General features: G+C 37.3%; 1 protein-coding gene and 1 long non-coding RNA gene across 4 annotated transcripts; one reads left to right on the forward strand and one right to left on the reverse strand.

Annotated features, from left to right (window-relative positions):
* The first annotated feature begins 2,302 nt into the window (after nt 1–2,302).
* LOC136244203 (acyl-CoA dehydrogenase family member 10-like) lies at nt 2,303–17,828 on the forward strand. The gene is made up of 11 exons (XM_066035747.1): nt 2,303–2,964; nt 3,992–5,177; nt 5,892–6,044; nt 6,498–6,667; nt 12,701–12,916; nt 13,342–13,575; nt 14,396–14,566; nt 14,684–14,862; nt 15,985–16,033; nt 16,108–16,185; nt 17,569–17,828. The coding sequence occupies exons 1-11, from the start codon at nt 2,428–2,430 to the stop codon at nt 17,704–17,706; spliced, it is 3,111 nt and encodes a 1,036-aa protein (XP_065891819.1). The 5' UTR covers nt 2,303–2,427; the 3' UTR covers nt 17,707–17,828.
* On the reverse strand, nt 9,866–11,622 carry LOC136244204 (uncharacterized). 3 transcript variants are annotated; one of them, XR_010695090.1, is made up of 4 exons: nt 10,802–11,622; nt 10,569–10,696; nt 10,234–10,515; nt 9,866–10,182 (listed from the first exon to the last, which is right to left on the reverse strand). It is a non-coding gene; the product is annotated as an uncharacterized lncRNA (long non-coding RNA). The 3 variants fall into 3 exon arrangements; XR_010695089.1 differs by having other exon boundaries at nt 10,569–10,704; XR_010695088.1 differs by having other exon boundaries at nt 10,569–11,622.
* Nucleotides 17,829–17,917: the final 89 nt, after the last annotated feature.

Here is a 17,917-nt window from a genome sequence, read left to right on the forward strand (position 1 = left end):
TAATTGTACAGCCTGCTGTTGAGTATGGCTTTCTTTTTGTACCTGTTTGGTATACTTAACATTTTCCGTATAGGGGAGGGTATTAAGATGCCACAAACTATTTTTTAAACACACTACTGTAAGACTAATTAGGGTTTCCATTAGGGTTTCCATTAGGGATAAAGCTGAAACATATCTGTATTATCCAGACATCCTTCAATATTAGAATAGTAATTTGAAGCTATAAGGATAGTTGCACAGTTTCATGATGATTTTCTTTGATACAAAGTCTACACTGATTCGGTTATTAATGTTATACCACAATTTCCAATCATATACAAACACTATGTTTGCTTCTAGTCTAAATTATGAGTAGCATGGCAAAAGTTTTTTATAGTGTCACTATCTGCAGATAGAGAGAAATATTGTAAAAATATAGGAAGGTGTTTCTTTTTGTTGTTTCTGGTAATATTTTCACACAGACTGAAAGTACTAATTTACAATTGAAATATTTGCAGCCTCAACATCACACACTTAAGGTTATCATATGACCAAAAATACCAATAATGGATGATTTAAACCAATAACCTTCTGCTTCACCTCTTCCCCACAAACTGCAGCTGATTATATGTGAGCCCTACACCATAATAATGAATTTAATGAAAACCTAAAATCAAGAGTTCATAATATTGTATATTATAAACTCTTGCTAAAATGCAATGATTTTTCAATAAGCTGTCCAATGTAGCGGGGTTAGTGAATTCCTTGATCAAGGATGCGGCGATTATGCCAGCATAATTTCGGGCATAATGGGAATCAGGAATTATGCTAGCATTTTGAGGTGATTATAAAGTAGGAAAATCTGCAGATTAAACAGAAGTAGGAAAATCTGCAGATTGCACAATTCTGTTTAAAAATCGAGATACTCTAATAGAGCAGTCAGAAACTCTAATAGAACAGTCACGGGGTTGTTTACTCTAATAAGGCAGTCACATGGAAATGAAATGCTCTAATGTAACAACCAGCTAAAGAATTTGAAGCTTAAACATCAATGAAGTTGGCCAATTATCAGGAATAATTGGCAATTCTCAAAAGCATACTATGAATAAGTGATTTTTTGAGCACTGCTCAAAAGCATAATGCTCAATATTTGGAGCATAATAGCCTCATGCCTATCTAAGGTGTAATTATTGTATTTCTTATGTCAGTAAAGACCTTGTAGTACCTCTACTACATGAACAAGTACATCCTGACATATAACTGTTATGGGATTGTTGGCATGACCACTTTTGGATATTTATGCATGTTAAAAATTGTTTGCTTTTCTTAAAGGTCAATCTGTGTGATAATCTCCAGAAACAACTGATGGAAAGGTTATTTTTGCAGTGCATGGAAACCTTAAGATACCCAGCTGTTGTAGCTGCTTTTATATTTATTAGACAACTATCCCTCTAGGGACCTGGCAAGGAGGCTAACAGTAAGCCTGTGAAGCAGGGAGTCAGAAACCTGTAACTTTATAGGAACTACAAAATTATTGCATGACAGCTACGCCCTTAATTGATCAGAGCACAACAACCATGTGCATTAATGACCTAGCTGTAATCTGTTGCAGTCTTATCATAGCCTAACAAGACATGACAGTATGTGTAGTCAACACCATCATGAGCTATGGCAAAGTTAGCAAACAATTAGCTAATATAAACATGAACTGGTTTCCAGTATATAGTACAAGAAAAATTAATGTGAGTAGCTATTACACATAAATATGTGGGGTGGTCCTTACTTAGGATGGTGGCAACATGCAAGCCGGGCTCTAGGGACCCGCCGATTATGCTCATAATTTCACCTATTATGCTATGCTGCACTGCTCAAAAATTTACCCATTATGCTTAAAGTTATGCTCAATACTTACCCATTATGCTCAAATTATGCCCAATTATTTATGCCTCAGTTCTCATGCTCTGCTAATAATTTCCATTTTACGGATAAATCAATAAGTGGCTGAAGCACAAACGTACTTGTCAAAATGTATATCACAGAAAAGATCGATATACTCTAATAGAACAGTCAGCTATGTGATTGTTCTATTAGAGTTACTGACTGTTCTATTAGAGTATATCGATCTTTCTGTGATAGCTATTTTGATAAGCAAGAATTCATACTATTACACAAATATTCTTCCTATTATGCTAGCATTATGCTCAATGCTTTCAGGCACCTATTATGCTCATGATTATGCCAGCATAATCGGCGGGTCCCTACCGGGCTCACTCGCTAAAGCACGTGATTTTTGCGTAACAAGTGCGTGGGCGGCTGAAAAAAAAACGTTGTGCATTATATGGGAACTAAGTCAAGGTGCAGTGTATCCTCGAGTGTATCATTGCCTACTGTGATCCAAATTAAGAATCTGATGTGTACCTTTACCTTCATCTGAGCTGGGTTCCGATCATGTTATGTGCAAGACAATTACGTGGACGATTTAATACTACTGTTTGCAGCTGGAGAAATTGGTTTTGGCTAGAGCGGAGTAGAGGTGTAGCAACCACAACCAACCTCCACAGACGGTCCCCCAAAGCTGTTGTGTTTGATCTGGGTGGTGTTGCAGCTCTCAGCCCGTTTCCATTGTTCAGACAAGTTGAAAAAGAGCAAAATCTCAAGGAGAGATCAATTCAAGACACCATTAAAGCAGCTGGTTCTAATGGAAGCTTTTCAAAGCTGGAAAGAGGAGAAATCACAGTAGCAGATTTTCCATCATTATTTGCAGAAGAATATAAACAACAATGGGATATACCCCTTAATCCTTCAGTGGTTGATGACTTGATGTGTCGTCTAAGACAATCAGTCACTACTCTACATCGAGAAGTGTTGGATGCAGCTAGGGTGTTGTCTGGTCATGATATCAAGGTTGCCATCTTAACTAACAACTTCAAAGAGAAAGATGGGACAACCTGGTTACCATCTGAATTGAATGAAGTATTTGATAAGGTAACTATAGTGTTTGTCAATTCTGTTTGTTGTGACAGGGTAGTTGGTATAGAGATCTGCAGGGAATGAGGATCTAGGGATCAGTGGAGACACAACTTTTCTTGAAATTTATTTATGTCACAAATCACAATGTTTAATTATGTATTTGTACTAGATATCTCTACAAGTCACAGTGTTAGTCTTGCTTCTTTTTCTCCATCACAAATTATAAGTGCCCCTGGAGGTCTGGTCTGGAGGTCTGGTCTGGCAGTTGACCAGTTAGCATAGGCCACTCAATGATGAGCATGCTAGTTTCTTTTGTTGCCAGCTACTAAGTTCAGAAACTTGTGTTAACAACTATTCCAGGTTAGTGATCGCTGCAGGTTACACAAGCAGCTTGACAGACTTTGTGTTTCAAGTGGCACACGAAGGGTGAAGACATGCTAGAATTCGTTTATAATTTTGTTAATACCCCTGTGTGAAGAATGAGTGATCTATGCTAAGCAATCTGGACCTTTTCCAGTTATAATTTCTTTGAGGCACCGTGACAGTGAAGAAGTAGTCTGGCCATGCAAACTAAACACCATGACGGATAGTACAAGTATAGAATGTATAAACATTGTACAGGATATAAAATTCTAATAAAAGTTGGGTACCAGGTCCTTGGTCCCTAGAGCCTACTGTTTGTACTAACCCCAGTTAGTTATTTTTGTAAGCTGTGGAAGTTTATTTGCATGCAGTCAAACCTGGGACACTTAGAATTTATACCTGTTTTTGCTACATAAAATGTATGAAGATGGGACCTAACATCTTTGTTAAGATTTTTCTGTCAAGTCAGCGTTTGGTATTGTACACTTTGCGTGGGTGGTATCTAAAAAGTAGTGTAAGTACTGCATAGCCCATATAGTAATAGCACAGTGAATAATTTCTTAAGTGTTCATTGCTGTAGAAAGAAAATGAACGTAGTTGTATTATATTTTGAAAAGTGTACCTGGGGTGTATAAACGTCTAGGATGTATTTACTTGTGTATTATATTGTACGCTGCAGATATTGGAGTCAGCTAAGCTTGGTGTAAAGAAGCCAGACCCAGAGATATTCAAGATACTCCTGGACCAGTTAGGGGTTGAAGGGAAGGAGACAGTGTTCCTAGATGATATTGGTAGTAACCTAAAACCAGCCACTGACTTGTTTAACATGGAGACCATTAAAGTGGATGAGAATGATGTAACAGCAGCTCTCAAAGTATTAGAAGAGAAAACAGGTGTGAAACTAGTAATCCCTGGCACCACTGCTCCCAAGGAGAAACAACAACTGTCGGTCTCTTCATTACAATCCTATCTTGAGGAGAGATATGATTTAAAAGGCAGACATCATCCAGTTGTTAAGGTGTTCAAACATGGACAATCAAACCCCACTTACTACATCTCATATGCAGGTAAAGATTTAGTTTTGAGGAAGAAGCCACCAGGTAAACTGTTACCATCAGCTCATGCAGTGGAGAGAGAGTATCGAGTGATGCAGGCAATGAAGAGTGCTCATGTACCTATTCCTCCTCTGTGCTCATTGTGTGAGGACCCCAGTGTGCTCGGGACTCCATTTTATATCATGGAATACGTGTCTGGTAGGTTGTTTAAAAATCCTTCACTTGAGGAAATAGACAAGGAGAAGAGAAGAGATATCTACTTTGCCATGATAGATGTACTAGCTGCAATACATGCTGTAGACATTGAGAAAGTTAATCTTAGTGACTTTGGGAAACATGGGAATTACATTCAACGACAAACTGAACGTTGGTCAAAGCAATATGAAGCCAGCAAGACTCATGATATACCAGCCATGGACAAGATAATGAGATGGTTACCCAACAATATACCAGACCACACTAGAACTACTGTAGTTCATGGTGATTATCGTATTGACAATCTGTTATTTGACCACAATCAACCAGAGGTTGTTGCTATACTAGACTGGGAACTATCCACACTTGGTGATCCCCTTAGTGACCTGGCTTACTGTTGTATGCCATATTACCTGGAGCCTCATCATCCTGCACTGAAGGGGTTAAGTGGAAGTGATGTACAGGACATGGGATTACCTTCAGAAGATGAATTGTTACAGAGATACTGCAAGCTGACTGGTACCTCTGATGTGTCCAACTGGAAAACCTACATGGCGTTCACCTTCTTCAGGATAGCAGCTATACTGCAGGGTGTCTACAAGAGATCTTTACAAGGTAAGTCATTGTAACTATACATGTACAATGTGCAGTAACATAGAAGGATACATTTTGTGGTGAGATTTTGTGACATATTATTGAATTGCAGGGGGGATAGGACAAGCCCACATGAATTCGCAATAGTATTGCACAAACACTGAAAGAATTTCACATGAGCCAATAGCGTCTGTACAAAAGTAGAGGAAGAGGCGTGACAAAGCACGATACATGTTTCAGTTCTACTTTGTGTTGTTTGCAACGGTGTGATTCTCAATCAAAAAAATGCAGCTGTTATGGTGAAATGGGGCTTATAGTGATGACTATGCATGGCAGTCATGGTTTTCACGCCAACAGTAAAAGTGATTACAGATGGATGAGTAGCTGACTAAGCTGTCTTCAATCCATGAAAAGCAATAACAAAAAAAGAGAGAAATCATTGAACTGTTATGGCTGACCTGATTGGCAGGATTTTTTTGCTAGTGGGATACAATCAAAATGAACTTACATAATGTTTTGGTATTTAGTGTATGTTCTATTAGAGTGTTTGCCAACTGAGTGACTTGTTGCTATGTTACTTGAATACGAAGTGACCATGTTGTTGATCAGGTTAACCTTGACTTCTTGATGACTGGGACACCTATTGATGATCACAAATTATATGTGTATGTGTATGCTAACTTAAAACATGTACAGTACTTATAGTATAATGTAGTTGCTGTCGTTATTACACAGCTCAGTCTAGTGCTGATAATGCTGAGGCAGTTGGTTTGATGGCAGAAGGGATGGCAAATAGGGCATGGCATTTTGCACAGTCTGCTGCACCAGCAGCCACACACCCTAGAGGTAGAAGAAGCTACTCCACTACAGCAGCCCCTCCTACTACAGGTATGTAGCAAGTGTATTGTGTACTTATACATCATAGTAGTAGCAACTGCACAAGCCAGCCAGCTGTTTTTTCTTAGTGTGCATGGACGTCAAATATACCCCTCTGGTAGCATTCACCACTTTTGATCAACACTGCTGGTAGAGCTAATCAAAACAGTTGGCATGTAAAATGATGTACTACCACTCAACTGTTATATTCTTCTTGTTGAAATCATCATGAAATTGCATTGCGCTTGCCAACAAAGTACTAATGAATGATCCAGATGTTTTTCTCCACACTCACACACTATGCGTGGCTTGAAACTACTGTAATCTTAACCTATGATTGGGACCTACTCAACTTGGTCACTATGGTCCTATTAATGAGGTCATGAAGTACTTACACCTTTACTGACTTCTGTTGCGTATTCAGTGTTTGTGTCTGTATCATCATCATCCTCTACTGTATGACAGGTCTACTAATGGGAGACATCACTCAATTCCCCTCCAGGATCCAGCAGTTACATCATCAGTTGAAGGAGTTTGTGGATAACAAGATTATACCACTGGAACAAGAAGTAGGTAATTACTATGACAACCATGACACTAAGTGGACTGTGAATCCTAAAATAGAACAACTAAAGGTACCAGTGTGTGTGTGTGTGTGTGTGTGTGTGTGTGTGTGTGTGTGTGTGTGTGTGTGTGTGTGTGTGTGTGTGTGTGTGTTCTAATATGATTTGTTGAAGGAAAGAGTGTTCCATTCATTATTGTTTTATGGGTAAACTTTGCTGTCCTGTGAACTGTTCAGTGGAACAGGAAACATCTGTATACCAGGGAGTATGCTGCTTATGAATCATGGACCAGTTAAGATAATGTTTGAGTCATCTCTCTGTTGTTGTGTCTCATAATATTTCCTTCTGTCATCAATTTAAAGGGAAAGTGTTGTATTGTGAGTGTTTCCCTGTTACCATGTACAGTAAGTGATTGTGTGATGTAGTAGCTTTGATTATGGCATATACTGTGTGTACAAACATGACTGTCTCTGTAAATCTTACCGGGTATAGCCTTGATCATGTTGAATCAGTTTGAGACTTCATACCAACCTAATCAAAAAGTACAGTAGTACTGTTTAGATTAATTGTTTCATGGGTGAAAATCTCAACAGTATAAGGTCGGCACATACCAGGACTTAATGAGTACTAATGCAAGTACAGGTAAGAGGAATGAAACAGCAACTTCTTGTTTGCAGCCACAGTGTCAGTAGTTGAATAAAATGAACACTGTTGTTATAACCATCCTAGGTGCATGACAAGAAATCACCTATACAGACTGCCAGATGTAGAATTTTTTAACATAGCCATAACCTGATTTTTGGTCCGCCTGCCTGCCAGCCTGACCACAGTCACAAGGAAACAAAACAGCACACAGCCACCATTGCATGCCGCAATAACATACTCACTGGTGGCACATGCCCTTTCTGGTTCCGCTGAGTACCTCACAGGAAAAGTTACTGATAAATAATATGCAAGATTTTACAACAAATATGACTATCCACATACTCTATGGAATTGTTGGCCAATTGAATACACTATAGCAAGTAATATCACCTAAGGAATCTATTGTGATACTTATTGTAGAATTGTTTATAGAATTTGCAATGTATTTTTCTGTGAATCTTATCACAAATCATCTGACAAACTTATTGTATTTCATTTGTTAAATTTTCTATAAAACCATTGAAGAATTCCCCATTGCAGTTTTACTACTAATTTTGTTATAATTTTTCATGACACAAAAAACTTACAAAAATACAACCAAAACTAAAAGCATACAGTAATACAACATGTCCTGCATCAGTACATAGCTATAGTCCTGTCCTTTAGTAATCATATGTTCTGTCTGTTAAGTGATCAACAAATGTTCTATCTGTTTAGTGATCAACAAATGTTCTGTCTGTTTAGTGTTCAACAAATGTTCCATCTGTTTAGTGTTCAACAAATTCCATCTGTTTAGTGTTCAACAAATGTTCTGTCTGTTTAGTGATCAACAAATGTTCTGTCTGTTTAGTGATTAGCAAATGTTCTGTCTGTTTAGTGATCAACAAATTTCCATCTGTTTAGTGATCAACAAATGTTCCGTCTGTATAGTGTTCAACAAATTTCTGTCCATTTAGTGTTCAACAAATGTTCTGTCTGTTTAGTGATCAACAAATGTTCCATCTGTTTAGTGTTCAACAAATGTTCCGTCTGTATAGTGTTCAACAAATTTCTGTCCATTTAGTGTTCAACAAATGTTCTGTCTGTTTAGTGTTCAACAAATGTTCCGTCTGTTTAGTGTTCAACAAATGTTCTGTCTGTTTAGTGATCAACAAATTTCTGTCCATTTAGTGATCAACAAATGTTCTGTCTGTTTAGTGATCAACAAATGTTCTGTCTGTTTAGTGTTCAACAAATGTTCTGTCTGTTTAGTGTTCAACAAATGTTCTGTCTGTTTAGTGATCAACAAATTTCTGTCCATTTAGTGTTCAACAAATGTTCTGTCTGTTTAGTGATCAACAAATTTCTGTCCATTTAGTGATCAACAAATGTTCTGTCTGTTTAGTGATCAACAAATGTTCTGTCTGTTTAGTGTTCAACAAATGTTCTGTCTGTTTAGTGATCAACAAATTTCTGTCCATTTAGTGTTCAACAAATGTTCTGTCTGTTTAGTGTTCAACAAATGTTCTGTCTGTTTAGTGATCAACAAATGTTCTGTCTGTTTAGTGATCAACAAATGTTCCATCTGTTTAGTGATCAACAAATGTTCTGTCTGTTTAGTGTTCAACAAATGTTCTGTCTGTTTAGTGTTCAACAAATGTTCTGTCTGTTTAGTGTTCAACAAATGTTCTGTCTGTTTAGTGTTCAACAAATGTTCTGTCTGTTTAGTGTTCAACAAATGTTCTGTCTGTTTAGTGTTCAACAAATGTTCTGTCTGTTTAGTGATCAACAAATGTTCCATCTGTTTAGTGATCAACAAATGTTCTGTCTGTTTAGTGTTCAACAAATGTTCTGTCTGTTTAGTGTTCAACAAATGTTCTGTCTGTTTAGTGTTCAACAAATGTTCTGTCTGTTTAGTGATCAACAAATTTCTGTCCATTTAGTGTTCAACAAATGTTCCATCTGTTTAGTGTTCAACAAATGTTCTGTCTGTTTAGTGTTCAACAAATGTTCCGTCTGTTTAGTGTTCAACAAATGTTCTGTCTGTTTAGTGATCAACAAATTTCTGTCCATTTAGTGTTCAACAAATGTTCTGTCTGTTTAGTGATCAACAAATGTTCCATCTGTTTAGTGATCAACAAATGTTCCGTCTGTTTAGTGATCAACAAATGTTCCGTCTGTTTAGTGTTCAACAAATTTCTGTCCATTTAGTGTTCAACAAATGTTCTGTCTGTTTAGTGATCAACAAATGTTCCATCTGTTTAGTGATCAACAAATGTTCTGTCTGTTTAGTGTTCAACAAATGTTCCGTCTGTTTAGTGTTCAACAAATTTCTGTCCATTTAGTGTTCAACAAATGTTCTGTCTGTTTAGTGATCAACAAATGTTCCATCTGTTTAGTGATCAACAAATGTTCCATCTGTTTAGTGATCAACAAATGTTCCATCTGTTTAGTGATCAACAAATGTTCCATCTGTTTAGTGATCAACAAATGTTCCATCTGTTTAGTGATCAACAAATGTTCCATCTGTTTAGTGATCAACAAATGTTCCATCTGTTTAGTGATCAACAAATGTTCCATCTGTTTAGTGATCAACAAATGTTCCATCTGTTTAGTGATCAACAAATGTTCCGTCTGTTTAGTGTTCAACAAATGTTCTATCTGCTTAGTGATCAACAAATTTAGTGATCAACATAAAATTATGTTCCGTCTGTTTAGTGATCAACAACAAATGTTCCATCTGTGAAGAGATCAACAACAAATGTTCCATCTGTGAAGAAATCAACAAGCATTCCGTCTGTTTAGTAATCATCAACAAATGTTTCGTCTGTTTAGTAGTCAACAATGTTCCATCTGGATCATCCGAAGAATTCTCCACATACAAATCCCAATTGTTACAAATGCGTGGCTCGAATAAAAAATCTTCAGCAAATTGGCCATAGCCTCAGAAATATAGCTCTTCCCTGCAGTATAATAATATAATCAGCTGTGCATATAATTAAATAATAACTCACAAAGTTTAGACAACCATTTTTTGCACTGAAATCCTTCCTTTGTTCTAGATTTTTTATTCAGAACACTCATTTGGGTATAAATTATTATTTGACGGAGACTCCTTCAATGGAACATCAACAAATTAATTGACGGAGACTCCTTCAATGGAACATCAACAAATTAATTGACGGAGACTCCTTCGATGGAACATCTACACACTTCAATAGTTTCAAATACACTCCAGATCAAAGCATTCTTCTGGTTTTTGTACACCCACACCAAATAGATTTTATTTTGACTCACTACAATGACATACTATGCATACACAATAATAGGAACTGATGTGCTTGCTTACCAGATGAAGTGGATCCTTAAGTTGGTTAGCCAACACTACAACCTGAAATTTTTACATTCGACAACCATACAAGTTAGGCATTAGCTAGCTATCACCTCACCTGTTGTGTTACTTCAATGGCAGCCATTCTATAGGGCTACCATTAACAATAAATTTTCAGTTATACAAATGAAAGTGCATGTATGCATAAAAATTAGATTAAATCGCATCGTTCAGTCACAATTGCAACTTACCTCTCTGGTGCCGCCAGTTTTATCCCGGCTGGCATCACTGAAGAACTATAGCATCTCCTTTACTTATGCCATCAAAACGCCCAGACTTAAAAGAATACCCTCGTGAAGCTTAGGCCTTCTCTCAAACATCCTGCACGACGTCCACGTCTTCATCAGTTTGAACTGAGCTCCCGCCGTTTCTATCACGTGGTTACTGTCATGGTGACGATCACGTGAATTGCTCGACTCTCGGAAGTTCGTCGTTCTGGAAGCCTTTGGTGATGGTTTATGCAAACAGCAAGATGTTTTCAGTCCGTGCAGAGACATTTCAGAGTGTTTAGAAATGAAAACAGGAAGAAGTTTCACAAGAATACATCTCGGAATACATGTATGCTCTGTGCGCATGCGTACAGATCATCTCTGTCTATGACCTGATTATTTATTGTAGATGAGGCAAGTGGACATGGTGTGTGTAGGGATCACATCACTACAATACTAACACCAATAGAAAGTACTTTTACACGAGTCTTTATCACCATTCTAAGACTGACGATTTGGAGAACCAAGAAATCAACCATGCAACATAACCAGTCAGTATGCCATACCATAGGTAGCATATAATATCCATGGCCATACTTGACAGCAATGTCTGAAGTTGACTATGGTGTGGACAAAAGCCAACAATTGTAGCTAATGGTGATAGTACCTGATCAAACAATCATGTTTTGTGTGCATACTTATACACTCTCATGATTGCATTCAGTTGTTCATTCAATGCAATGCCATGCACATATGCTAGAATCATGTTACTTTCTATAAAAGCTGATGCTTTTTGGAATATACTCATATTAGGATTTGAATGGAAGGTTGAATATTTACCATCTTGTGAAGTTTCAGAACACTTTTCGGTTGGTGACTGTCCACATGCAGTAGCATGCACATTGTTTAGTGATCATTTACTTTGGATTGGATTGTGCATGGCAGCTTATACAAAGGTGCTTTGCTGCTGTTGGTTCATCACAGCCCTATACACCCAGTCTTTAATCAGTGATGAAATCACAAGTCCACGATGATTTGCATACTACCACAGTCCATGCAAGTTGGATGAACTACTATAATAAATAATTATATAATTATAGCTCTGTGTGTATTGATGTTGTAAAGATAATTAATATTCAAAGCCTCATGATCAGATGAACACATACATGCGGTAATAGAATTCTACAAAGCATTTTACAATGCACTAAAATTTGCTGTGAAATAAAGTACACTATTTTATAGTCATTATATCACTATTTGTAAAGTGAGAATATATTGTGGAATTACTCGCAATATTCTTTTGTCATAATTCCACAATGAAATATCATGTAGTATTTTATACTATATTCCCCAGTACTGTTTAATGTCCTGTGAAATTGTTTGCACTATATTACTGTGGTTTGTTTCAGTAAAATGTTATGCATAATTCTACTGAGTGTTTTATAGCACAGAAAAATGCTCTGCAAAACACTACATACTATTCCTCAGGTACTTTTCCTGTGCCTGCTGCCTTAATTCTGTGTTTTGTTATATTCAATTACATGGTCATCTTCTTCATGCATGGAAACCATACTAAGCATTAATTTTCTGTACTGACACTTTCCTTAGAGGAGCATATTTAGATGTCACATAAGAAGTAGATACATGTATGGGACAATGGCCTTAAACAATCTGAACATACCACATGCCCTTAATGACCAGAGCTGGGAGAATGCCATCCTTAATGATCTAACAGGCATTAGCTGCACAATCGCAGTAGACACACTAATAAAGCAGTCACAGCCACATGTTTATACTGTAGCAAGAAAAAGTTTACTAGTATACTAGACCAGAGCTAATGTACATGATACATGGTACTATATCATTCCTCTACTACTCCAGTCAGAAGCTCATGGTCAAGGATTATGGAATTTGTTCCTTCCTTTGGAGACAGATCCTGATGGTTGCTATGGTGCTGGACTAACTAATCTAGAGTATGCTCACTTGTGTGAAGTGATGGGGAAGTCCCCGAATTTAGCCCCTGAGGTGTTCAACTGTAATGCTCCAGACACTGGCAACATGGAAGTGTTAGTGAAGTATGGGAGTGATGAGCAGAAGGTATTGTAGTGTTCATGAAGGTAGTGTGTAACTTTTAGTGTATACTGTACAGTGGAACTGGTTAATTGGATGAGAGTTATGAGTGTTGTTCTGTTATAATAGTTGAAATTCAGTGTATTGAAAATTTTGTTAATTTCAATCTTGTTAGCTACATTGTTTTTTTAAAAGCACACAATAATGGGATTTTTTGTTATCTGAGGTCTCCAGTAATTTGGATAGGTGAAGTTCCACTATATTTACACAAATAAAATAATTATAATGTTTAGTAGTGTTTTAAATATGTGAAATTTTTGATTATACTGTAGTGTAGAGAGAGAAATTATAAGAAAGTTTGATTTTGACTATTTTACTGCCCTACATACTGCGCATTATATATTTAATAAATGCTGCATGAAATTAGTGCTGTTCACGTTGTTACTCATCAGGCTCGATGGCTCACTCCACTCCTCAATGGAGAGATAAGATCTTGTTTTGCCATGACAGAACCAGCCGTGGCATCAAGTGATGCTACCAACATCCAGTCTGAGATATGTCATGATGGGGACCACTATGTGCTTAATGGTCACAAGTGGTGGATATCAGGAGCTGTTCATCCTAAATGTGATATCTGTATCTTCATGGGCAAGACTGATCCTTCTGCTGCCAGACACAAGCAACAGGTAGTGTAGAGTGTACTTTTAAATCACACATGTGTATTTATACGTCTGCATGTTTGTACATGATATAGTAACTCATGTCCCTATTAAAAAACTGGATTTTTACATAGGCAAAAATAGTGTTCCACTAATACTCTGTCTTTAGTCAGTATTGAAACAACTACTTCAAGTAATCCGTAGACCAAGGCAAAACAGACCACTATTCTAATAGTGACTCTAACGTTATTTTGTATTGGGGCCTGTGTGGTGTTTTTGTGAGGTAATTTTTGGACTTGTGGTTCCACTACTGAAATATAGTCAGAACAGTATATATTTGTACACGAATTTTGCTGTGTTATTCCCTGTAAATTATTTTAAACATGGTGTTTAAATTTGTCCAGCATTTATTCAGGCCTCACTATTTTTTATATCATGAGCTCTTGGTGCCGGTAGTACATTGACTTACCCACAGAGGTTTACTGTATTTATTTGATTAAACACCACAGCATTTATAACCTTAGTTCCTAAAATTAATGATGCGGCAACTATTCAAATTCGGCCACAACTTGATACTCTACAACAATGTTCAAGCCTAATTTATTATTTTTTAAATCAATTATGGCACCACTCAAGTGAGGCTACCATTGAAGGTGCAGCATGTTAATACAGTATTTTGCTATTAGTGGTACAACTAGGATACCATCAGTGCTGCTTGTGGCCATACCTTGGTAGTGATATTTGTGACAAAACTTCAACTGAAAGTTTAGTTCTACACATCCAATACACCCAAACTCATACACAATGTTATTCCTAATATGTAGCACTAATATGTTGTTGTTTGTAGTCAATGATCCTCGTTCCCATGGATACCCCAGGTGTAAAGATAGTTCGTCCTCTCACAGTATATGGTTATGATGATGCCCCGTATGGTCATGCTGAAATGTTGTTTGAAAATGTCCGAGTACCTCAGGAGAACATGTTACTCGGTGAAGGTAGAGGATTTGAGATAGCTCAGGTGAGGGTTGTGTGCATGTGCTGGTGTATCGTTAGGTATGTATGTAATTTAAGGATAAGGTTGTATTTGCTGTCATAGCATGCACACATACACAATTCATATTTACAACCCTTCCAGGGCAGACTTGGTCCAGGACGTATTCATCATTGTATGAGGCTGATTGGTATGGCAGAACGAGCCCTTGAGGCAATGAAGAGCAGGGTGAAGGAGAGGGTTGCATTTGGTAAACTGTTAGCTGAGCAGGACACAATAGTAGCATCCATTGCACAATCCAGAATGGAGATTGAACAAGCTAGGTGTGATATATAGTTAAGTAGGAGTTTTAAATTTTATGGCAAGTGTAATTACTGTTTCCTATATCTTATTATACCACAAGTGCATGAAGCATGTGATACAAACAATTTATATAATTGGACACCATCACATCATGTGTGACTTCCTTCACTGACTGATATCAGTAATACAATCAGGAGATGTGTTAGTGATGAATATGTTGTATAGTTCAGTTGTACATGTTTAGAACAAGGAAAATTATTTACCTTGTAATTTTGGTGTCACATCTAGTGTGTTTGTTACCATGGTTACTGATGATGTTATGGTTTGACCTGATCTTGGAAAACCTACCTTTTTGGCACATTGGTCAATTTTCTGTTTTATAGCTTAAATGAGGTACTGGGTGCTCATCTATCTTTTATTAAAATTTCAGCTTAATATCTTTAAGCATTCCTGAGATATGACCAATTTTCTGTCCTGTACATTACAAACTAACTTTTATGGTGATGTATTGAGTTCTGTGAGTGATTAAGGGTGACAAATGGTGACAAATCACTTTGTTTACCAATAATTCCACTCTTACCATATAAAATACTTTTAAAAACATTTCTGATAGTTTAATGAAGTATTCTTGGTACTTATGTGCAATTAAATGCCATGTATCATTGTCTAAGACTAAGTTTTAGCCATTTCAACACCTGAACAAATCATCTAATTTGTAAGTTACTTGTTGTCCCACACATGTAAAATTACTACATAGTCTGATATAATCATCCATATCTCCTAGGAAAAAGAAGCTATGGGTGTGAAACTTCACAGCAAGGATGTTTAATAGTTGCTTTATCTGAATGTGTAAAATATCAATTTTAAAGAAATCATTGAAATTTTCATTTGAGTTTTCCCAAAAAGTTTGTTTGTGCCCATAAGGTAGGTTTTCCAAGATCCGGTCACATATGCAAAGACAGTGTTTACAAAACATTCATTTCATGCTTGCCTTGTAGGAAGCTTTTCTCTCATGAGTAGTTTTTGTGATTAATTAGTGTTGATACCATTTAATTTGCAATGACCAACTCAATGGCATGATCGTCTATGTGCAAGTTTGTCAGCATGTATGCATTTAGGGCCTGTATTCTTCCTTCTCTCAGGTTACTTACTCTAAAGGCTGCACACCAAATGGACACAATTGGCAACAAAGTATGTATAGTAATATTATGTACATATTCATCATCATCATCATCATCATTGTGTACTACTTGTTACTGTTGTAGGCAGCTAGGAAGGAGATAGCCATGATTAAGGTGGTTGCTCCGATGATGGCCCAACAAGTTATAGACCGAGCCATACAGGTAGTGTAGAACATGTGTAGAATAATTGTGGATGGTGTGCAGACAACTCTGTGAGAAAAGTAGAATGTGCCCATTCAATCCTATTATTTCATAATTCCAGTGATTCACCTTACCATTATTCAATACATTTACAAATCACATCATAGTAACATTTGACACCTAAAGAAACACCTCAAAATATATAACTATGGAACATTTGACCCTCAAATACACAACTGCTTTATTAGAGTGGTTTGTAAATGTGCACATATTGTTGTCATCTAACCATCAACACAAACTACATGTAGTTAACATCATATGTGACTGTCTCTGGGAAAACCGGTCTTATCGCCCATTTAAAAGTATCGAGAAACGTCGGTTTTAAATATTCTGTGTGTTGTAGCTGGCCAATGGTGGTAGCTACGCATACCAAATTTTCACACGTTTCACAACAATTTCTTACCTTCCTGATCATAGTGAACAGCTAAGTTTCCCGCCATTTTAGATAGTTTTTAAACCAAGGTTGTCTGTATCAGGTGAGCTCCAGAAGGGTGGGAGGCGGGGGCCCTGGAAGGCGGGCAAGATGGTGTTCAAAAATTGAAAAGAGACGTGCTGGGATGAATTAGGCCAAGTTATAGGCCATTCAGGGCTCAGAACTGGCTAAAATGAAAGGAAATTTACAGCACAGGTCATTGTCCAACACCACAGAGCTGTACAGCCACACACAGCCATCTCCTGGTTGGCCAGGGCTCCATCAAGACCCCAGACCACTCGTACGGCTCGCCACCGTGGTGTAGAAAAGCAGCCAGCAAAAGCAGACCACTTTACTCTGGTGGACTGTGGCAGTGAAACTTGATAGTGCATTCATTAAGCTTTGTGTTTGTGTGAATAAATCAAACTTCCTGTCTTGGGCGATAAGAACGGTTTTCGTAGATCCAGTCACATATGCTGTCACCAGCTGCTATCTCTCAGTTACTAGTAATAGTTAATTCAGAGAAAGGAAAGTGATTAATTGTTTTATCCTTCCTGTTAGTGATGTCATATTATCGGAACCACTGAGGTAGCACTAATAAGGGTTAGGGCCTGATAGGTAGTGAATAGTCACTTTTCAGGCTACCTTTACACCATACCGCAATGTCGTTTCTTATTCTAAATTATTGGTGTCATGTGACTGTTAAGAGTAACACTCTCAGGTCACCACATTTAAGAGTATCTTGTCTGGTTGTGAATGTGTAATGACTCTATGTGCACTGAAGCTGTAACATATTAAGGCATGCTGTGAGATGTACTTCAACAAAGTATTTGTATTGTGTAGTTTATAACATATTTGTGTCCTTATGTGTATAACTGGTTTAGAAGTAGTTGTATTATTATTAGAGCATGTATCTCCTCCATGTATTGTAGGCTCATGGAGCTAAAGGTTTATCAGGAGACACTCTGCTAGCAGAGATGTTCAGTTGGGCTAGGATACTAAGACTAGCTGATGGGCCTGATGAGGTACACATCACTAGTGTAGGCAAGATGGAACTGAGAAACTCCTAGTAGTGATTGTGTGTACGTGTGTAAATGAATACAACGTGTGCAATACATTATATTTTTGACATTTTGAGTAGTCATAACTCCTGTAGTTGGTAATCATCATTCTGCCTTTTAATGTGAAGAAATCATAAGGTGTGTGGGAATTATTGTGGGGGTTAGTATAGCAGTACAGTTGTTCTGACCAGTTTTGTTATAGAGAGAGCAAGTGCTAGTA

The sequence above is a fragment of the Dysidea avara genome, chromosome 14 (assembly GCF_963678975.1).
Source record: "Dysidea avara chromosome 14, odDysAvar1.4, whole genome shotgun sequence".
In the NCBI taxonomy this organism is placed as follows: Eukaryota; Metazoa; Porifera; class Demospongiae; order Dictyoceratida; family Dysideidae; genus Dysidea; species Dysidea avara.